General features: G+C 31.8%; 7 protein-coding genes across 7 annotated transcripts; 3 read left to right on the forward strand and 4 right to left on the reverse strand.

The window, feature by feature from the left end:
- Positions 1-818: 818 nt before the first annotated feature.
- Positions 819-10,508, forward strand: cand_032300 (PHD-finger domain-containing protein; the record flags this gene model as incomplete). The annotated part of the gene is made up of 2 exons (XM_067213456.1): positions 819-944; positions 1,035-10,508. The coding sequence occupies 2 exons, from the start codon at positions 819-821 to the stop codon at positions 10,506-10,508; spliced, it is 9,600 nt and encodes a 3,199-aa protein (XP_067066707.1).
- Positions 10,509-10,837: 329 nt separating this feature from the next.
- On the forward strand, positions 10,838-11,167 carry cand_032310 (uncharacterized protein; the record flags this gene model as incomplete). Its single annotated transcript, XM_067213457.1, has 3 exons — positions 10,838-11,060; positions 11,088-11,140; positions 11,162-11,167. The coding sequence occupies 3 exons, from the start codon at positions 10,838-10,840 to the stop codon at positions 11,165-11,167; spliced, it is 282 nt and encodes a 93-aa protein (XP_067066708.1).
- A 466-nt stretch (positions 11,168-11,633) lies between these two features.
- Positions 11,634-11,963, reverse strand: cand_032320 (60s ribosomal protein L36; the record flags this gene model as incomplete). The annotated part of the gene is made up of 1 exon (XM_067213458.1): positions 11,634-11,963. The coding sequence occupies one exon, from the start codon at positions 11,961-11,963 to the stop codon at positions 11,634-11,636; it is 330 nt and encodes a 109-aa protein (XP_067066709.1).
- A 411-nt stretch (positions 11,964-12,374) lies between these two features.
- cand_032330 (bystin family protein) lies at positions 12,375-13,796 on the forward strand (the record flags this gene model as incomplete). Its single annotated transcript, XM_067213459.1, has 1 exon — positions 12,375-13,796. The coding sequence occupies one exon, from the start codon at positions 12,375-12,377 to the stop codon at positions 13,794-13,796; it is 1,422 nt and encodes a 473-aa protein (XP_067066710.1).
- A 1,426-nt stretch (positions 13,797-15,222) lies between these two features.
- Positions 15,223-18,369, reverse strand: cand_032340 (insulinase; the record flags this gene model as incomplete). The annotated part of the gene is made up of 1 exon (XM_067213460.1): positions 15,223-18,369. One exon carries the CDS (start codon positions 18,367-18,369, stop codon positions 15,223-15,225), a length of 3,147 nt encoding a protein of 1,048 aa, XP_067066711.1.
- A 205-nt stretch (positions 18,370-18,574) lies between these two features.
- Positions 18,575-20,822, reverse strand: cand_032350 (uncharacterized protein; the record flags this gene model as incomplete). Its single annotated transcript, XM_067213461.1, has 2 exons — positions 18,575-20,692; positions 20,754-20,822. 2 exons carry the CDS (start codon positions 20,820-20,822, stop codon positions 18,575-18,577), a joined length of 2,187 nt encoding a protein of 728 aa, XP_067066712.1.
- A 225-nt stretch (positions 20,823-21,047) lies between these two features.
- Positions 21,048-22,964, reverse strand: cand_032360 (gata zinc finger domain-containing protein; the record flags this gene model as incomplete). The annotated part of the gene is made up of 1 exon (XM_067213462.1): positions 21,048-22,964. The coding sequence occupies one exon, from the start codon at positions 22,962-22,964 to the stop codon at positions 21,048-21,050; it is 1,917 nt and encodes a 638-aa protein (XP_067066713.1).
- Between the last annotated feature and the right edge of the window lie 369 nt (positions 22,965-23,333).

The following is a 23,333-nucleotide window of genomic DNA, read 5'->3' on the forward strand; positions in this document are numbered from 1 at the left end:
CTAGTGACTGAATTAATAATTTTATATATTTTCTAATATATTAAAAGGTAAAGTAAACTTATTTGGTTATAGGTTGTACCTTGATTTATTTATGGAAAACGGGAATTTCCTCCAATATTATATATATGAAAGAAATATCTTATATACTAGGTTAAGACACAAATTCCTTTATATGCTGAAGAAAAATGAGATATCTTATTTAAGAGAGGTGATTTTATAATTAGATATACTATTCAAACACTTGAAAACTTACAGCATAGCAGGTACTTTTTTCTATATAATATTACTAATACCAATATTTTGAAATATTCACTATATGATTAGTGATATCCAACGAGGACACATAAATTTCACTCGAACTAATGTTTCTTTAATAAATCACTCTTTAAGAGAAGATCTGTTCACCCAAGGTGAGTGTTTTATCTTGTCATTTAAACTTCTAGAAATACTTAGCAGAATGATAAGGATATCCTTTTGCCACCTTAATCCTAGTTACTAATGCAAATTCTAAATAAGTACAAATTGTAGTAAACTAAAGATGATCTGAATAGGCTCAAAATGAACAGATTGTCATCCAAAATGGTGATAGGTTTTCACACTTTTGTGACCCAATCAAACTTCGCTAGGTATTCAAAGGTCTATATGCGGTAGTCTTGTTACTCCTTATTACTAAAACACGGGGAGGGGGGCTAGACAAAAAGATTACTATTTTACTTTTGCAAGGGAACTTTACCAAAAGACCAAATATTTCCTTTTATTCTGCGAAACCTTTCTACAGCTAAATTCCAGAGTACTTTGTGTTAATATGAAATACAGAAATGCTTCAAAGTAGTGGAAAACTAAGGAAAAGTGTACGTATAGAACCTAGCACATACCAAGCTTGGGTTGCTCCATTTTTTATAGAATCAGGAATTTTCAATAGTATGAAAGTGTCTTTTGAAAAGGTACGTGAATTTTTATTTTTGTATCTTTGAATTTTAGACTAGTGGAATAGCTCTTATTGTCCACAGGCTAAGTGTTTATATAACCCTAAGGTTCTAGATCATGGAGATGTTCATGAGTATGTCCCCAAAACACTTAGAAGTTTAAAGTATATACTTCGTAATATGGAGACTGACTTTAATAGCTTATCTGAAGAGTGTTTATTAGAATATGTGTCTTACAGTGCTTCTCAAAGCTCTAAGCAAGATGATGCATCGGTAACAATCCCTTCTCCTGAAGAACTACTTACAAAAAGAGATTTTCCTGACTCTAAACCAAGCAAAAAAAGGAAATATGAACTTTTAAAGACTACAGACTCCTCATTAATGGGGACTTGTGACAAGACTATATTGGCCGAAGGGTATTCAAGTGTTGGAATCTGTGAACCTGTAGACTTTACAAGTATGAAAACAATGTCTTATGGGAAACTGAGAGAATTAGCTTTTGCTCAGCAAGTTTTACTGTCACATATTGATTCATGGAGATTAAGCGTTGCTGATATTTTGTATAGCACACTCAAAAATAAATGGACACTAAAAGAGGCTGTAGACTTATTAGAGGAAGGAAATATGCTTCTTAATATTGTAAACCTTCCTGAATACTACGAATTAATGGTAGTTATTGAAAGAACTCGCCAATTTGATGACAAGGTGAGACAAACTTTTGGCCTGCTTCCAAGTGAAACATTAAAGAATAGATATCACAAGATTAGGACTTCTTTAAGACCTTCAATTACAGAATTAGAGAAGCTTCTGAAGGAGGCACAAAGCTGTTTGCTGGAAGGTGAATGTATTGGATTTCTGCACTACCAAATGAGTCAGCTGAAATCCTGGAAACTTACAGTCCAAGCAGCAATAGACGAGAAGAACTTGGACAAATGTAAGGATTCTATTAAAGATAAAGACGAAATTAGCATCGAGGTTCCTGGAGCGGAGGACTTGGCCGAACAGATTGCAGCGAGTAATTGGATTGAGAAGGTCGAAAGAGCCCTTAATCGTCCAATGCGCCTTAATGTTGCTGAAAATTTACTTAATGAAGCTGCAGCTAAATATTTAGACGAGAAGAAGGTAGTTGCAAAGAAACAGCTCATTGCTAGAGTATGTAGAGCTAGAAGCTGGCTTGAAACTGTGTTATCACCTCCATTCATATACAACTTAGTTAAAGTATTAAAGAGTGCCCCTCTTAATGATATTTCTGATGACATTAAAGTGCAATTGACTAAAGCTCGGGAGGAATTAGAGGCTTTTGAGAAGATTGAGGAGGAGCATAAGAATAGGGAATTTACAAACACTACAGATATAGAAAGCTTAAATGAACATTTAAGCAAACCAAAATTACCAACCCCAAGTGAATTTGAACAAGTCTGGTTGGAGAGTTCAAGTCTCAAGATGACAATTCCAATTATGAGATATATGGAACCAATATACCAAAGATGGAGAAAGTGGTTAAAAAAGTATCGTAGGGTGCTGGATGGAGTTTGTACCTTTATGGAAAGCCAATTAGTACTTGAAGAAGCTCAATATACTTTGTGTGAATACTTAGATATGAATGAATATGTCCCTATTCTTTTGAAAAAAGTTGGTGAGACTGAGGAGTGGTTAAAAAGTAGCAGGGAATTCCTTCAGAAAATAACTGATTTGCAAATTGGAAGAGATGTCGAACAGGTAACCTCAAATATTTGGAGCACTATTGGGGCTATAAAGAAGGGAGATGATTTAAGTAGAGATGAAATACAAGACTTAATTGATGATTTTTCAACTTCCAGACTAAAGAAACCCAGTCTAGAGCAACTCAAGGTTTTGATTGATAGAGGACATGATCTCACAATCTATGACAATAACCTTCAAGAGCTTTATTCTAGTTTGGAATATTGTGATAAATGGACAAAGAGAGCTAAAGAAATCTTGCGAGGACCTAGGGAGTCTACTTTGACTACTAATGCAATTGCATCACTCCTTTTGGACTGTCGTAATATCCAAGTTTGCTCAGAAACTGAGATTACTCTTATTTCTGAGTTAAAATTCAGTGTTTGGAAATTGGATGTGAGAAATTTAAGTTGTCCTGTAGAAGATTTTAAGTTAGAGGATCTTCAAAGATCTCTTGATAGTTTTCTATTTCACATTGAATTAAATAAATCAAATTTCTGGATGAACAAAAATCCGGCAAAATCTGTCAAAAAGAAACGTAATAGAAGGAATAGGAAAACTGACAATGATAATGATAATGAAAAACTTAATATAGATGAAGGAATAGAAAATTTTGGCTTTGTGAACACTCAAAATTCCCCTCTTCATGCAGTAGAGGATACTGAAATAACTGAAAATACTTCAGCTAAGCTTAAAAATGATTTCGATCAAACTAAAATTAATAACTCGAATATTAAAGTAAAACCATTAATAAATAGCGAAGAAAATTCAGTACCTTTAGATGAGAAGCTAAATTTTGGAGAATACTTAGAAGCCGACATAGAAGAGGAGGAATTATGTGGAGATTCTATCAAAGTGGAAAATACAGAGGACTTAATTGATTTGGGATTCAATCAAGTTCACATTTCAGAACTTACTACAAGGGATTGGTCTGAAATTAGTCGTTTGGATGAGTTGCAATTTTTTTACAAACTTCGGGATATTGCAGCTTACTGGGAAAGTGAAGCTCTGAAATTAGCGAATACCGAACATAAAATTCCAGTTAATAAGTGGCAAGGTTTACTGAAAAATTTAGAAAATAGACCTGTTAGAATGTATAGAATTGAGGCAAAAATATGTGAATACTTGGAAGAGCAAGAGAAGGTCAGAAATTTACTAGTATATGGTGATCCAGAATTTAATGAAGCAATGCAGTTACCTCATCCACAGTCACTCTTTTACTCTTTTGACAAATTAGTCAAGATAAAAGAAAATATAGATAAACTTCCTGTAGCTATAGATGAATGGGATAAATGGCTCATACATCTTGAAAAAATGCAAGAAATTGACAAATCAAGTATTTTGAAATTCCCCTATTTGGAGTTATATAAATATAAAGTAGATGATAATTCATCAGAAATCTCAGGGCCTGTCACAAGTCTACCAGAATTTACCAAAAATATTGATGAGAATTTCCATTCGAGGCAATTTTGCTCACTAGTTGAAGTTAAGAAACACTTAGAAGATCTTGAATTTGACATGTCATGGGGTTTTTTGAATATTGAATACCCAGAAAAGTTATTGTGTTCACTTCCAGCCACAAGATATCTTATCTATGATATGAACCTTACTTTGTATTGGATAGAAGTTGTTACAAATCCAGATACTTGTAAATCCTTGGATGAATGGAAGGAATTATTGAATAAAGGTAAAAACTTGAGAATTATGGATGAGCTTGTGATGATTAGATTCGAAAATCAATTACTAGAATCTGAGAAGTGGCTTGAGTTGTACAATATGTTATTACATACGAAATCTTCTCAAGCTAGAAATGGGACATCCTTAAGATCAAGACGACAAAGAGTATCAAATGTAACTAGTAAAGTGCCTGTGAAAATCTCCCTTGCCAATGCAAAGAAGCTAGTAAAAACTTCTTATGGACTAGGAGAGAAATTGCTTCAATTTAGAAATCTTAAATCAGATGTCAAATTAGCTACAAATTTAAAAAGTGAAAGTATTAAATTGTTGATTGATAGCTATCAGGAACGTAGAACTAACAAATTTTCAGCAATCTACAAGAAACACTTGAAAATTAGAAATAAAAAGGATTTGGAGAATACCAGTAAAGATTATCTGTCTCAAAAGGAAAACTTATATAATGAAGTACTTGAGTTAGCTTGTTTGACAAAACGTATGACTTGTACCTTGGCTGACTGTTCATCACAATTTATATTGATAGACACCACGAGCTATCTTCAAGATGAGTTGTTATTGCGAGAAATAAATCACAAAATGTTAAGTCTTCTTTTGATAGATGAATATCCCTACTTTACATCTAATAATATCAACCAAGTTAAGTATGAACCACCTGAAGTAGTAGCAGGCTTAAACTTGACTAGTCGTAGTGGTCTTCCTATTTCTTCTCTCTCTGATGCTGTTGATCTTCTGAGCCGTATTGATAAACAAAACTTGTTAGTATTATCATGTTCGGACACACACTCTGATGAAACTGATGAAATAACATCTGCTGAAGACACTTCAACTCAATGCGTAGATATGTCAGATGGTGATCTAGCAACACTAGAAGAACTAAGGGAATCCTTTAATGAGCATTCTAGTTCTGAAGTGTCTGACTTGTCACATGAAACTTTATCATTAATACATCAAAAAGAGTCACCATATGTTGACAGCTTTCTTGCACGCTCACTACAAGAATCTGTTAATAAAGCAAAGAGATGGCTAGAATTATACAAGAGCTTCAACTTTGTGAGAACAACATTGTCGGATAATCGTACTATAAAACTTGGCCAAATGTCAGTTGCAAGAAATTGCATTCCAGAATCTATTGTAACGTTATTGCCATCTTTATTTTCAGAATTGTTCTCCAGTAGCAATACCAAACTTCAGTTGATTTGGTCAAGCCTATTTGAGAAGTATGATAACTTAGTTTTTGATGACTCCCCTCAGTTTGATTTCCATGATACTATTGAGAAATTTAAGAAAGATCACATTTCCAAGTCACATGGCCAAGATACAGGAATAGAATACAATGTGTCACTCTGGTTAAACCTATCATATTATATGAAGTCAATGGAGAGGGGAAATCAGATACCAGATTTCGATAAGGAGTTTTATGAACTATTTTGCAGTAAAATATACTCTTCTACTATCTCTCACATCCAACACTTGTATCCTGATTTCAACTCTTGTTTAATGAATGAGCAAACTCAACAGCTATCAAATAATTCATCAGGAATAACTGTTGGGACTGGAAACACACACAAACGCCAAAAAAGAAATAAATCAACTCATGGAGATGAACTAAAAGGTCATGGAGTTTCGTTATCCTACCAGGACATTTTAAACCTCAAAGAAAGACATATTCCAACTTTGCAGGATGCTATACTTCTTTTATACTTTGCAAAGAAGACTGTTACTCTGGGAATTCCTGAGTTAGATAAACTATGTGGAGTAGTTGAGAATATAATATTATGGAATTTCTTAATTTATAAAAAATTCCCACATCTTAGATATGTTAGTAACAATGGTTTAAATAAAGGTTTAGGATCTAAAGTCCCATCCTCACTAATTCACTGTAAAAAAGAGCCTTGGGAACATTCCCTACTTTTCAAAATTTCAAATGTCGACATAGTTGAAGATTTTGGAAGCAAGAATACTACTGATATTAAGAAGGAAGAATACTTAGTAAATATTGAGGAGATAAAGGGGTTTCCAGTGAAGAGTTCAAGTGAAATTGTTGAGTCAAATGAAGATAGTTTAGATATTTCAAATTTTGGAAATAATATTCAGAAAATGAATTCTTTTCTAAATATTTGGGATACTTCTCAACAGAGCAATTTTTTGGCTAATTCTGAGAGTGGTCAGACAGTTAATTTAGATACATTAATTGAATTAATAGAAGCTTGTGATCACTTACCATTCCAGATACCCTTAAAAGCAAGGCTTGTAGGAATTTTTTTAGACACCCTGAGTTGGTGTTTGGATGCAAGAGAAGCAATTTTGTTACTTCCCAAAAATACGCTCGTAAGACCTTGGGAAGATATTGTAGGTGATTTTAGAGAGTTGAAATATCAATGCTTTGAGTCTGAGCGTATTTTTGAGTCTTCTATTCTATATATGAATACTTCAGATATCTCAGACTCAGAAACTCTTGATTTATGGGATAACTTTTCAAACAAATTAGCTTTGGATAATATAGAAGATGTAGAACAAACTATCAGTAGTGAAACAATTCAATCCTATGGAGATGGTTACTTAAATGGAAGACTTGAAGATAGCAATAAAGAAGAACATCTAATTGATTATTCTAAGAAGCGTTTTTCAAGACCTAGAGGAAGGCCTAAGAGACCAGCAAATGGCAACATGAAGAAAATCTCGACCTTAGTACATTCAGATGAAGAAATATCTACATCTTCCCTTAGTAAAGATAAATTTAGTCATGAAGTATGTGGAAGATCTTTGGAAGAATCTGAGATATTTCCAAAATCCTTCTTCCTATGGCTCAAAAAAAATCCAAACACTACCTTTACAATAGAGGACTTTATGGCTGCAACTTTGAGACAAGATACAGATAAATTGCGCTCTCAGAATAAGTCTGGATCAGCAACACTTTCAAATTCACATAGTATCCGCAGGACACTACAGGGATGGAGAAATGGCTACTTTTTTTCATTAAGAAAGAAAGATCCAGAAATTAATGTCATAACCGATAGAAATGTAGATTATAGTCTATACATACAACAAGTTGGAATGCTAGACCCTAACTGTTATCCAAAATTCCATGAATATATGAATAATTCTCTAATAGTTTATTTTATTGTTTGTATGGAATTGTACCGCAGTATACAGCGGACACCTGCAGATCTGTGTAGTATTTGTGCATCATTCGGGGATGAGTCACTTTCATCTTCTTCGTCTTCATCTTGGATTGCATGCGATGAGTGCAATCGTTGGTATCACCAAACCTGTGTGGGATTTATACCCTTACTTAAACCAACAGACGGGAATGAGGACCAGAATTTAAGATCTAGTAAAGAGTTTATAACCGAATCTGAAGATACTGAAATTGAAACAGAGAATAATTTGACTTCGTCCATAAATATTAATATTTCTTGGGTCTGTCCCTTGTGTAATTTGAGAGCTATTTCACCAAATAAAGTGACTCCAATAATTGTATTTCTTAAAAATTCCGAAAATCTATTATTGAATCATAACTCTATATATACTTTTAATTCAGTTTCTGTTACAGAAAGAAGAGCTAAAGAATGGTCTGTAGAGCGTGAAGTACCAAAATTTGAAAGATTTCTGGAACTTTTAAAGGAAAGTTGGACAGGTTCAACCCGTCTGATTAACTTGTATGAACGCAATATGATATTAAATAGAGTGGCACTATTGATGCTGTGGATGCGAGATTTCTATACAAAAACACGTTGGAGATGTTTTAAGAATTCCTTATTTGATTGGTCCCTGTTTGTTGATATATTAAATGAGAATAAAGGGACTAAGCTTCCCTCAGAAACTGAAAATGAACCGGATTTTGATCTAAAACAAGCAGAATATGATACTCCAAGCAAAAACGGAATTAAATTGGAAGATAAATTCTCTTTAGAAGAATATATTGGAGAATCTTGTGAAGTGGAAAGTTCTATAGATTTGGTAGATATTGAAGATATCACAGATGAGGTACAAACTGATATTAGACAAACAAGAAATCGTTCCAGAAGAGCCAGAATATCTATATCTGCAAAACAACTTTTAAATCCAAAGATTAGACCCACATCTCAAGCTCCTAAGAAAGGATGTAAACGTAAGATTACACTAAAAGGATCTTCCAAAACTAGTGTGACAACTCCAAGCTCAAATTACGAAGTGACGAAAAGTAGCATTAAAATTACAACTCAAGTAGATATTCAACAACTTATATATGGTAAGGAATTGAATACGTTTATTCCGGACGAGAAAGATAAGGAAATACAAATAAATATGAGAAAACTTGCAAATCCAAGAACAATTTCCGAATATAGAGATTTGGCTGTATTGTACATTACAGGACTTTTAATTGGAATTCAAGGTATTGTTGAACTTCAGTGGAGCTTTGAAATCTTAAGATACCTGACATTTCTTATAAATGACTTCACTCAATATTCTTGTACCCTGGCAGCAAGTAGAAACATGAAAATACAGCATGATATAGCTTTGCTAAATTCTCCATTTGCAAAGCAGAGATTAACTTGGGATCACTTTTATGATATATTGAGTTATTATTCACCAAAATTTCCTATTATTATTCCTGAATCTAAGAAGCTATTGTTAATAATTCCTAAGCTAAAGCAGTACCGTGAAAAATGTAAAGATATTGTTTTAATGATTCGAGAAATTGTCAAGTATCCTGATAGAATAAACCAAAATCCAGAAATCTCATACAGTTCAAAATTGGAGGATAGTACTTCAACTTATACATCACTTTGTAGTGATAATATATTGGAGGAATTAAAATATAACGTGTTAGGCAAGTCTCAGCTTGAAACCTTATATAGGAATCTAATTTCAAGTGGAGTTGTAATTCCTGAAGAAAGAACTATTAGACAAATCCTTTTAACCTATGCTTTAGAACCTGTCCTGATTACATTTTCAAATCAATTAAATTCAATTAAAACTAATCCCGTACATCCTAAACCATTGTACTCCTCCTTGTCTATGGTTTACAAGCAGATTCAAGAATGGAAAAGGGAGGACTTATACCTTTTAGAGACTTATGGAATTAGAATACTTCCATTGGAATTTTATAATAAAGAGGATACAAACAGCCAAATTTCAGTGTCCCTACAAATTGAGTCTAATCAATTTGTTAGTAGGTTAGAAAAATTTTTGAAATATACTAAGGATATTGAAAGTGCTATGAAAATATGCGGACATTGGAATGAAAAGTACAAGAATATGCTTTCACTATCCACAGAAGAGGAGGAATTTGCAGAAGAGCCGCTTGATCTTTTCGGGAATTCAAAGTGTGGAGGAAGATGTGACTTTGAAAAGTGTGTCGAACTCCTTAAGGATGGTTTGAATCTTCCATGTATATATCCTCTTGTTTATACTCTAGGTAATATGCTTGCTTCAATTGAAAGTTATGAGGATTGGGTTGATCAAGTTTACATGAATTTCTCAAATTCAAACATTTCACCGACTAATAATAATGCATCACCTAATGCAAGTTCACCACAGACTCTATATCCAAAATTTGAAAATCATCAAATTATGGTAAGTATTAAAGAATATCTTATGAATCTTCCAATAGAGAAAAAAGATCTTTTAGTTAAATTGGACAATATGCAAAGTAATTTGGACAGATTTATTCAACTAATTACAAATCAAACATCAATATGGAAACAACAAACAAATCCTGAAAGTATTATTACACAGCTACAAAGCATTAAAGATGAAGCTATACAAAATGTCCCCATACTTGTTGGCAATCTTCCTGAACTTAGAGAACTTGTAAATAACTTACCAGATTTTGGATCCCCTCATCATAATTTATTACTTCGTACACAATTTTTAATGGCACTACAGTGTCCTATTGCAAAAATCAGAAAACCTCTTAGCCCATTTCCAACTATATCAGAGACAAACATAAATGACTCTACATTTAAGCAGACATCAAAGTGGTCCACTGGAACACCTCCTACACCAGAAATATTAGATAAGAATCAGCATCAAGATGTAATACTATATAATACTAAAAGAAGATACAAAAAAAACTCAGATCGAGGAAATGTATTTCATCCTCAAGGACCATTTTTACCTCTAACTCAACCTATTATGCCATGGCAAAGTATAAGTAATAGTTGTAACTCTCCCACACCAAGGCTACCTAGAAATGACTAAGCAATCTTCATGCAATATTTACATGCACGATTAGAAACTCTTGTTATAATATCACTTTCCTATTATTTACTATGCAATGAGTAACCCTTTTTTAATAAATAAGTCACTATATAAATTTAACTGTAACCCTAAATTTTCGCTATACTTGAATATATTTAGAGTTCACACAATACTTTACAAAACATGTTAATCCGATTTTCCGCTCCCTGAAAAAATTATAATGTAACTTGTCAAGCAAAGTGTTATAACAGGGAGTAGTACATCATGTTGGTGAAATATAACAAGAGCTTAATTTTAACCTTTATGAAATTGCAATGTGGAATATTGTGATGGGTCTATGTTGTTCATCTGAAAATACACTACCCTCTTCCTCTCTACCTCTAGAATGGTGTAGTGACATTACAAACCAAGAGGATTCAAACGAGGTTCAGTCTAATAAGCTGTCTATAGACTCACATGAGCTAGAAAATATGGTGAAAGTGTTTACCAAGAGAGCAATCAATGGTGTTTCCTTAAGTATTTATGATAAAACAAGTCAATCATTTGTAGATGGTAAATACTTTATTAACAGAAATTTAGGAATTTTGACACTAAAAACTGTAACTGAGACAGTAATTATTCCGTTTAAGGCAGTAAGTATTATTTAATTTTAGGTCTGAATTTATTATATATTGTTTTATGACGTGGGACTATTACTAATTCAGATTACTGCGCTATTAAGTAGCTCCGAGTTTGTCTACCTCTATGCAAATAATAGTCAAGTACCTAGTAACTGTAATACTAAACAAATGGTCATAATCATTTTTGATTCAAATATAGAGAGAAGTGATATCAAATCTCTCTGGTTTAAGGATGAAAGTTCTGCAAGCCAATTCCTCTTATGTATTGAAGTCCTAAGGTAATAATATATTATATAAGATAAAATGATATATTTCATTTAATGCTGTTACATACAGAATGTATTGCGAAGAACAAAATATTTCTAATACATGTAGATTTTAGAAGTTTACACAACAGGTAAGTGTTCAAGGTATTGAATAAATTTATCTTTAAAATTAGGACTTCACTAAACTAAATAACCAAGTTACTAGCAACAAGATATCTACAATTCTCGACATATAGCTCTTATGCAGTAGTTCTCTTTCTTTGCTGCTGTATAATTTCAACCAATTCATCTCTCTTCTTCTTGGCTCTTTTTTCTGTACCCAAACGCGATCTAGCAAATTTCATTGCTCTTTTTGCTGTAGAAGCTGATCCTATCTTCAATAACTCCATCATACGCTTTTCATAAGGAGCAAATCCAGCTACTTCACGAATTACTTGTCGTACCAATACATTTCTAGCACATAATTTACCTTTTCTAGAGCTTGGCCTAGGTTTTTGTGCTCTCTTGGTTACTATATAACCACGATTAGATCCTACAGATATACCAGTTGATAGGACTGACTTAGTCATTTGTCTTTCTAAGAAAACCTTCAATATGGAAGAGTGATTTTAATTTATTCAGTTTCCTTAAGACACTCAGGAGAAATTCAGTACTTTATTTGTCAGCCTAGTATATCCGGATAATTCCCCGGGTACTCGATATTTAATTATAAAATTTAGGTATTTCTTAATATTAATAGTAATACTTTACGTATGTAGTACTTAGTATACATATAAACAGTATATATAGTCTAATACGCCTGTCTCAAGACGGCACTTACAGTTCAGGCGCAATATTATTAGAAGATGCTGGGATTGTACAGAGTTATAGGATCAATACGTGACATTCACAAATAAGATTTGCTAAATATATATACAATTTAATTGATAAAATTGTGCCAAATATAAGTTATCTGATAGCGCAAGCTTATTCTTATTATAATGCCAAAAGAAAGGAAGAATCGAAATAAATTTAGAAGGCACAATCCATTGCATGTTGACATTGAATGTTGTGGAACTCTACGTAAGAAATTATCAAAGAGACAATCTGAAAGAGAATCTAATAATGAATTAGATACGACAGACATTTATAAGAAGCATATACCTGCCAGTATTGGAAGGAAAATACTTGAAGAGGCTGCAGAGCAACTAGTTTTTGACGATAATGATAAACAAATTTATGATACAATTTCTAATGAAAATGACCCTATAGCTTGTTCTATGGGACTTAATTTACCAATAGACAGTAATGGATATATATATGTTGATGAAGCTGATTTGGGAGTTAGCCAGTGTAGTGAATTTGGAAGTAGTTATTGGGGAGATTTACTTGGTAATAAAAGCATTGGTTACAAAAAAGCCGATTTTTGTGCTAATAATTATAATAATAGTCCATTGGATTTGGTTAGTGCGGTATTAAGTAAACTGAAAGAGAAGGAACAAAGAGAAGGAGAGTTGCAAAAGAAGGCAGATTTATCTGTAGATTTACCCGAGAAAGTAATAAAGGTATATAGCTTAATTGGTGAATGGTTAAGCCAATATAAATCTGGAAAGCTACCAAAAGCCTTGATAGTGATTCCAAGATTGGTTAATTGGGAAGAAATACTTCATTTAACAAATCCTTCGAATTGGACACCAAATGCAATGCATGAAGTTATACGTATATTTTGTTCTAGCCTAAATCCTAATGAAGCCCAGAAATTTTATTACTCAATATTATATCCAACAATTCGCAATGATATATCACAGAATTACGGGAAGCTAAACTATCACTATTATCAGGCACTAAAGAAAGCTATATTTAAACCTTGTGCCTGGTTTAAGGGTATTCTATTACCATTAGCACAGGATCAGACATGCACTGTAAAAGAAGCAATTATTATTGGTAGTATATTGAGCAAAGTTAGTGTGCCAGTTCTGCATGCTGCCGCAGCTCTTATAAAGCTTTCTCAGATTAAACCGTGGAACTCTTGTCAGACCCACTTTATGATGATATTATTAAACAAAAGATACGCAATGCCAAGAAAAGTTATTGATGAGCTAGTTCTGCAGTTTGATAAATTTAATACTAAGAATTTTGATACTAATATAGATTACAGTATTGAACAATTATACCTGCATAGTAATATTAATCTGAATTCAATAAATAAAAGTTCGAATACAATACTTCCAGTGATTTGGCATAAAACACTACTTACATTCGTTCAAAGGTATAAATATGAGTTTAGTCCATCTCAAACTAGTAAAATTCAAAATCTAGTTAAAAGTCAATATCACTACATCATATCGCCGGAAATTGTACGTGAACTATCTCATTCTTTAATTCAGCTTCCAGGTAGAGATAATGCAGGAATGAGTGATTAAAAAAAGTCCAGTGTGAATTATATATTTATTCGAACTTAGAAAGATCTACCATTTTAATGATTTATATTTCAGACTTTATTTCATATTTATTTAATTCTTTGTTACTTATAGTCCTATCACAGCTTCTTGAGTTTATATTAATATTTGCCTCATCTTTCAGATATTAGAGTGTGATTAGTAAGAATCTAATTCTCTTCTAGAACTAGAATTTGCTAATCTTAATTATCTATTGCGACTTAACTTATTTTATTGCAATTACTTTTAGCTACTTTGTCTAGTGTAAATTTCCCGACTTTATACTTATTCTCACTAATGCTGCATAATAATTATGTAAATATAATAGCTTTGTGAACTTTGCAATTTCAGTGTCAGTTCAGCTCTTCTTTGTAAATATTTAAATTAATATTATGTTAAGTATTAAATTAATACAATTTGGTCTTAAATTTCCGCATGCTTATAGTAATATCTAAATAAAAATGACTTAATATTAGTTACTTTTTGAAAAAATTGCAGTACATTTAGGTTTAGATGGTATATTGAATTTCCTTCATACCAATCATAGTACTATTCAGTTATTAATTACAATATATACTAAGGAACATTTGCCATGAATTTAGTTAACAAGTTATTTTTATATTGTTTTATCTGCAGTAACTAGTGGATATAAGAAAGTAATAATACTTTCAATATATTATTTAAATTTTTCTCATGAGTTTACTCAATATCTAATATAAATCTAAATATACTAAAGAAAACACATATCCAAATATGATATATTAAAACATTATTCTTGATAAAACTTTGCAAATATAATTATTTTTATTTGATTAAATTATTTCTGTATATTCTAATATTAATCTATCCAAATTCTCTTCATAAATAATCAAGTAGTACAAATTGTAGTCTCACCAGAAAATTTCTTTAGCTTCAAATATCTCTATTTAGCGAATTTGCCTTTATCTATTATCTTTAGTTTTTGTATAGTAGCTAAATTACCTTTCAAAATCTTGTTAAAGCAATTTGCAAATTATAAAGCATTTTATCTAACACAAAGTGCAAGTACGAAATGTTTAATAAGTGCTATCAAACAGTTAACTCTTCAAATTCGAATAAAAGTAGAACTTTTAGTCCATATAATTCTCCAATATATCCAATTTAAGCATGAATCCATAATTCATAAATCATTATATACGCTTAGAAAATACTATCTTCCATTAATTAAAGTGTAATAATTTTAAGTATCTAAGTAATTACTTCCTAGATTGTGAGTATAACGATGTATTAAAGGAAAATTTTAGCTTCAAAATCTAGGTATTCCTAAAGAAAAAAAAGTTTCCAAATTCAAAGAAAGTGTAATTCTTTACAAGACTTATCTGCCCAGTTACATATTTAATATAGTAGGTAAGAATTTCCATTTGAGAAGTATTTATATCACTTCATAAAACCCATTCTTCCTAATTCTCTCTCTAGCTGTACTTAGTACATGGGTAATTTCACGATCTAATTTATTCTTATCTATTTTAGCTTTTTGTCCTCTATGGGTCATTTTCAGGATATAAATCCCACTATCTCCACTTCTACGAATTAATTTAATAAAAGTATTATACAAATCCTGAATAGAGAGTATATTCTGAATATAATCTATGGCATTTTCATTCTGTGCTTCATTTAATTTACTACTTTTATTTGAAATTATTTGATCCCAATAATGGTGGAAATGTAATGGAAATGAGTATTTTAAGGTTCTAAAGTATTCAATAAGTGACTCTTTTATGCTCGAGTATACTTCAACCTTCATATTTGCCAATTCTTCTATGATAAAACTATCTATAGCTAATTTTATGTGATTTTGAAGAGTTTCAACGCTATTTTCCTTATTGCCTTGTATGCCAATAATCAATGCTTTAGTATTACCAATAGGTGCTATAGTTGCTGCAACAATGTAACCTAGTTGCAATTTTGTACGTAATCTATCGTACATATAGTTATGTACTAGTGGTTGTAATCCCATTAAGTTTATTCTTTCTTCAAATGTAGGTTTACCAAACTGGTATAGCTGTAGTACTATGTTATTTTCATCATGAGGGTTAGGATTGTAAAGTGTTATATCTAATGGCTGCAATATTTTATATACCCTCTTACTAGCTGCATATTTCTCTTTAAGTGGGAATACATTACTTGAAAGAACAAAGTTCTCTATTAAGGACTTTGCTTTATTCTTAGTTATATTTCCTTGTATAAATGCAACTATAGATAGTCTATGAAGTAATTTATTTATCCATCTGTTTAACGAATGACATAAAGTTTGCGAATATTCACTAACTATTACATTATTCTTCATTACTGAACTTATATACTTAACTAACGAGTATATTGTTCCTGTTCTAATACTATGCCCAGCCTTAATATTTTGTTGATACATATCAGTTGCAGTACTTTTTTTCTCGAAAAGACTTTTTAAAAAGTAACTGATTTCCCACTCTGAGTAATCAGTTGAAGATTGTAGCATTTTTATAAGTTCTTTTGCTTGCAAATAAGTAATATTTTGTTCTCTGAAGTTAGTACTTGACAATATAGCTGATCTTGCAGCCTTTCCCAAAAGTGAGCAGCCCATTTTCTTAATATATTTATTTATGATTGGTGAAAGTATTGTGTTTAGTATAGTTTCAATATCTTCAGTATAACTAAATGAACTAATATCTATTTGAAACCCCTCGCTTGTCCATTGGACTTCTAAATCAACCCCACATTCCTTATAGTAACCAAGTTTATTTTCAAACATTGCCTCAATTATGTAAGATATCAACAGACCCCATGCTTGTGTCTCAACTCCTCTAGAATACCTTCTAGGATACCTTAAAAGTATTCTGATTGAAATTTTGTGACTTCCTGCGACAGGTCCAATCCACCATACATTTGCAAGCCCTGAGGATAATGTTATGGGAGTTTTTGGTGAATCAGAAGCTGGTAACACAATAAAGTTCAAAGGTGCACACTTAGATGGTATTGGTACTATCACTTCTTTGCCCTCAATTTGAGAAAATTTTTCAAATAACCACTTTTTTAATTTTTCATTGGATATCGGAATAATTGCATGCTCCACCCCGTAATATACATCTTTTTCAATACGAACAAACTTTGGACCGATCTCTTCAGAAAGTACTATTAAAGTATTATTAGGTGTTATATAATTTAGTAGTGACTTAATAAGTTTCTCATCTATCTCTTCAATTAAAATATCTCCACTTAGTGCGCCATGGACCCCAAATTGCAGTAACCTTGAGCAAATTTCGGATACTTCGTATAACGGCGATTTACCATACATCTCTTTTTGCATCACAAATTCTCTTTCAGAAAGGGTTTTTACTCCTTCATATACTGAGCTTAGTTCTTTAGAGTCCCTTAGTTTATTTATATATTTATTTACAACACTTACTAAGTACTCATAATTTGTTACTCCTTTATTTGTCAACTCTAGTTGATATATAAATAAAATCCCATAACTAAAAATTTCGTAAAATGCAATAGTTTTCACAATCATTTCAGTTCTTTGCAGATTCCATGTTAAAGATCCAGGTACCTGTGAATTAAGGATATAGGACAGAAGTTGCATCGGGTGTTTAGTACTTATGTTGAAATATACTGGAAAATTCCACACAAACCAAAGTATTTTCAACTCGCCTATTGACTTTACATGTAAAAGTTTTCCCAAATTTTCTTCTTTAAATATTGGTCTTCTATCTTTTTCAGGTTCTCTATTGCTTTCTTTATTATGTTCCACTTTTCTACACAAACCTCCATTATTATCAGAAATATCTGAAAAGTACATTTTTGCAAAAAATTCGAGTTGTTTTATGGTTCTTCTTGAGTAGATAGTTAGGTACATATTTTTAGCACAGTAGTAGGTTAGGAAAAAGTTTTTAAGTAGTACTTCCATTGATAAATTCATATCTTTTGGGTTTTTAATCAAGGTTTCAATGTTACCAGTAGTAAAGTGGGAAAATGGTGGGTATGCATATGTTTTTATTGTGTACCAAATTCTATCAATTTCATTTGGGATATTTTTTGCATGTTCTGAATCAACTGCATGGACTTCTCTTTCAATCATCTTTACATCTAGTAATGGACTTTTGAAAAACTGGGAAAAATAGTCCAATCCACTATCCAAAAATTCTTCGTTAATTTCATTAAAATAGACAGTTCGCTCCTCTGAAGTATAAGCATTACTCTGGCCTCCATGCTGGCTCATGAATTCATCATAAGATTTTGGGTCAGGATATTTAATTGTCCCTAAAAATAACATGTGCTCCAATAAATGAGCTAAACCAGGTACCATTTCAGGATCTTCAAATGATCCAACATTTACAGCCATTCCAAAACCAGCCTTTTCTGCCTTAGTATCTTCAACTAACATAACAGAAAGACCATTTTCAAGAGTTATATTTTTAAATTTTCTAGTATCTATTTGTGGTATTACAACTGAATTTGCAATTTTCCATCTTGATATACTGCATTCTAAAGCTATTGTCTTTGAAAAATTTAAGAGATAAATTAAAGCATATATGTAAAACATTTCCTCTTTATATTTCGTTAAGGTAACGTGGAATATGCATGCATGTCGGTAACTTGCATGCATTTTTATATATATTTTTGGGGACTAATTTCTTTAATATAAGATTTACTTTTAAAAGTTTAGAAAAGCAGAAAATTCCCTCAAAAAACTGATAAGTATTAAAGTTATTGGTAATTTATCAATGTTAATAATTTGTTGGTAAAAACTAAACAGATTTATCTAGATGATAATCTAAATCCAATGAATTATTTCTTTCATTAGAAATATCTACTAGTACAGGATGTTGGATAGTTTTACTAGCTGAAGCTTCATCCCCAATTGGTACTGATTTATTACTGCTGGGCTTATGTACTTTATTAGAATAAAAAATATTTGGAACTGACCTCCTTTCACTCACTTTAAGTGAATAGATATAATACTGAAACGCTTTAATTATAGATTGCCAGTACAAATTTGCCGAATTGGAATCTTTTAAAAAGGCTCCTCTAGCAGCATTGCCCTCTATATATGTAATCCCTAATGTCCAACTCAACAAATCTCCGGGTTTTCTTTCAAGTATCTTTTGTATATGGAATATTTGAACTACAAACTTTTTTCCTTTATTATAAATTTCCGTAATTTGTGCTGGCCATCTGTGAGATTTATATATAGTCCAAACCAATTCTCCAATCTGATATCGAGAGTTAAAATACAAAGACATATTTTCTTTTTGGCACCATTCACATATCCAATCATTATCAACCACACTATTAGATTTATTATGACAATTAAAATGATATATTAGCCCACATCCTTCACACATTACCATGGAATCTGTAGATTCTCCAACCTCTTTACATATATTACACTTCCATTCAGTAAGTGTAGGTAACAGATGTCTAAAAAATATGGGAATATTTGGAAAATCCAATATATCTATGTCATCCGAGATACTTGAATCTATCTGACTTTGTTTTTGTTTTTGTTTTTGTTTTTGTTTTTGATCTTGTTCTTGTTCTTGTTCTTGTTCTTGTTCTTGTTCTTGTTCTTGTTCTTGTTCTTGTTCTTGTTCTTGTTCTTGTTCTTGTTCTTCCCCGTCTTGTACTCTCCGATTTTCTTCAGAAGTTTCTAATGTTGAATTTGTATCAGTATATAGATTTCGAGAACTTAGTGAAAATTCGGAGGAAATAAGTTCAATAATAGATCCCCTTGTGATTGATTCCATTTTATCCCTTAAAGATTGATAAGCTATAGGATTTCTTTTGATCAAAATTTTTAAGAGTATTGATTTTGGTAAACATGATATTGCACTGTATATATACCTCTTAAACTTCTCAGGGCTGCATTCTCCAAATTCCCTTGCGCCAAATCTGTCATTTTTCTGTCTTAAATTATCTTCATTAATTGTAAATTTACTATTGTCATTTTCTGTCTTGCTCATTTCGCAAATCTCCGTAACTTCATTACTATCTATATTGGCATTCTTTATAGAGTTGGGCACATCACACTTATCGTTGACAATTTGATTTAAGGCAGAATTTAGTAACTTATTAGTAAAATCACTAGAAAAAGATGCCATAAAGTTGTGCTCAGCCGAGCTTGTTCTACTTGAAATTGTACATGGTACAGATGGATTAGATTGACTTAAGTCAGTTGTTTGAGTTGAAAAACTGGAATTTGCCACTAAGCTGTCATTATAATTAAAGTTATGAGATGTTTTTTCATATTGAGTTGTACTAATTTCAGTTATTGCTTTTAGCTGACTTGGGATGTTTGTTTGTAGTTCTTGTGATAAACTATCTTTATTAGTCTTCCCGCACTTTCTTGAGTGTGATATTAAACCACGGACTCCATTAAAAACATTTGAACATTCACCACATCTAACTCGTAAGTTTGTTTTAGATGGTGTAAATGCGTAATAACAATGTATCTTTTGTCTATTTTTCTTTGTTACTACTTCTCCTTCTTGCCAATGGGTACCTTCTTCGTCCAGTTTGCTCTTTTTCTTTGGACACTTCTCTTGTGACATTTTGTCTTTAAGTGCATTGAAAGACATTCTCAAAGGTCTAGATGTATCACATATTGACATTTGAGATGTTGAACTATCAATTGCAGAGTATTCTTGCGACAGAAAATCTATTTTATTATTTACTGAATCTCCAATATGTGAATTAGTATTCCAAAATTTGTTACATTGTGAGAAATGTAAATTATCTTTGTCTATATCATTTACTATTTGTGATTGTGAGACAAGATTATCACTATTTGTGGGTTGACTTGATTGTAACATATTTACAACAAGAGCAAATTTACGGACAAAATCCTGGTCTAGTATACCATTAACCTAAGATTTTTTAAGAAGGGGTACTTGATCAATTAACTTTTCAGTGATTCATTAAACTTACCTCATCGAGTTTCTCACTCTCACCCAATGAAGTTGGGCCGCTATTATTTATTATTTCACTTATTTGCATTACAATTTCTACCGAAGAGACTCAGCTACTTCCAAATTCTTAGTGTTTAAAGTTTCATGCTACACGCTATATCCGAGTACTACATGCAATAAACCATGCCTGCATATATATCATGCAAGTTATTGCATGTATGCCGGTATAGGGAAAAATAACAGACCAAAAACCATGCATAAATCATTAAACAGTGATTACCTTCTATACAAAAAACTAATCTCTAGAACTATTTTAACTTAACTTACAGTAGTTACTTTGATAAGAGTCATACCAAAGATTTGTTTGCCATGTATCTATATATGAAGCGACAGAAGAAGGTTCTAAGTCCCACGAATCGCAATTTGCCTGCCTATTATTTTCATTATTTGTAAATACAATTGAACCTGAATTTGGGTAGATTTTAGATAGTGCGTCATTAAATTGAGTTATTTGAGAATTTTGGGAGCTTAATACTACCTTATCACTTGCTGAAACCATTGAAAATAAATCAATTGGTAAGTATTCCGAATTCCAAGATTCAATAGATTTATTATATAACAGATCATTTGAGTTATTTACATTTTCGTTGCTTGTTGGAGAGAGTGATAGTGAAGGTACAGATTCATCCAGTACAAAAGGTGATGAAGTCTTGTTGCTGGTTATTGAATCACTAACACAAGTTGGGATCATATCAGTTTGATAATTACGAACGTTACTAGTTGTAATTACTGTTGTATCTTCATTCCATCGATTATTTTGTGAGTTTGCATAATAGTATAAAGATGACGACATACTCATAGTCTTATTTGGATCTTCCAGAAATGGGCCTTCATAAGGTGTGAATGATTGACATGGAGAAGATGTATAAGATGAAATATTACAGTAATTTGTGTTTGGAGATACAGTTGTTGAAGATTGATGATGAACAGGCGTAGATATAGACATCTTATTATTTATATAAGTATTCTTATTACAAAATGTTTGTGATTTGCAGTTACTACTCATGCTAGATTTACCATTGTAATAACTATTACAATCGTCACTATTCCTTGTACAATCTTTAAAATTAGTACTTCTAATCAACTCATTATTATCACTATTGCAGTTAGAGTTAGGGCTATTTCTATTGTCAAGATTGCTAGTCTTTGCTTTATTATGGGGTACAATGCTAATATTACCAGATATATTGTGATTAGAGATAACAGAATTTTGCCCCAAAGAAATGTCGTTAAGACTATGATTATTTAATGCAGTTATATTGCTAAGTGTTTCATTTTCTTGTATATGATTAGTGCACAAGACAGTATTATTTTCTATAAAATTTGGATGACAATAGTTGGAGTAACAATGACAAGGATTATTACTCCCACAAATATTACAAAGTGACGTCACTGGTATTGCAATTGGAAGAGCATTATTACCATATGGATTTGACCTTACTGGTGCTGGCTTAATACTATTTCTCTTATATCCACACAATTCATATTTCTCACTATGCCTTTCCATGCTTAAGTTATGAGATCGTATATATCTTTCCTGGGATGCACTCACAATAAAATTTGAATCAATATTTTCCTTATTCAGCTTTGAATTTCTCAAAATGCTGTTATTCATTGAAAATAACATTCCTCTTGTATCACGCTTTTTACGCTGTTTCATCCAGCATGCATTACAAACACGTAGTTTGGCTTCTGATGAACATACTGATATATAACGCCACTGTGGAGTCTTTGTTGCAGAACAAATCTGACAGTAATAATCAGACCTATCTAGTGGAGGCCTTCCTGCACGTCGTTCATTGGAATGCTTCAACTTGCAATCCATACCTGATTTCAATGAAGATTCACTGTCACAGGATAAGTCATAAATATTAGAGAGATTCTCATGATAAACCATTATCATTTCATTCGGATCTTTGGAACCTAATGATGGAGTTATCTTAAATTTATTGGAATAAGCATAACCATCAAGTGATGAATCTGCAGATAATGTCCTTACACTGACCAGTGATTGGCTATCTGAAATTAAGTCACACGAAGAAACTACTGATAAATCATTTCCACGTTTAACGAGTTTTACATATTTCAATCCATCCTCATCAAATTCTGTATCCTCAGTCCAACAATCTACATCTTTAGCTATCATATGGCCTGCAATTTTACCTACCATTATAAATATATTCTTTACTTATTTATATAACAATACAAAGAACTGACAGTTATTCTCACAACCCCACTACTATTCAGTTATATACCTCAATTAATCGATTAAATAGTTTTAATCTAAAAAATCAAATTCCAGTCCAGGTATTTCAGTTATAAGATAATCAGTTCCTACATCCACAATATAACCAATATACTAACAGTTATCAGCACAATAAATTTTTTATTATTTATATCCTAAAGATTCTGTATAGCCAATTTTATATCCTATTTCATCCAGAAAAAAAACATGACACAAACTATTAAATATGCCCCCACAATATAACTTAATCAGTTTGAAAACTGATAATGATCTAAAGTTTAAAATTGAAACTCC

This window comes from Cryptosporidium andersoni (assembly GCF_001865355.1).
Source record: "Cryptosporidium andersoni isolate 30847 chromosome Unknown contig_1, whole genome shotgun sequence".
Taxonomy (NCBI): Eukaryota; Apicomplexa; class Conoidasida; order Eucoccidiorida; family Cryptosporidiidae; genus Cryptosporidium; species Cryptosporidium andersoni.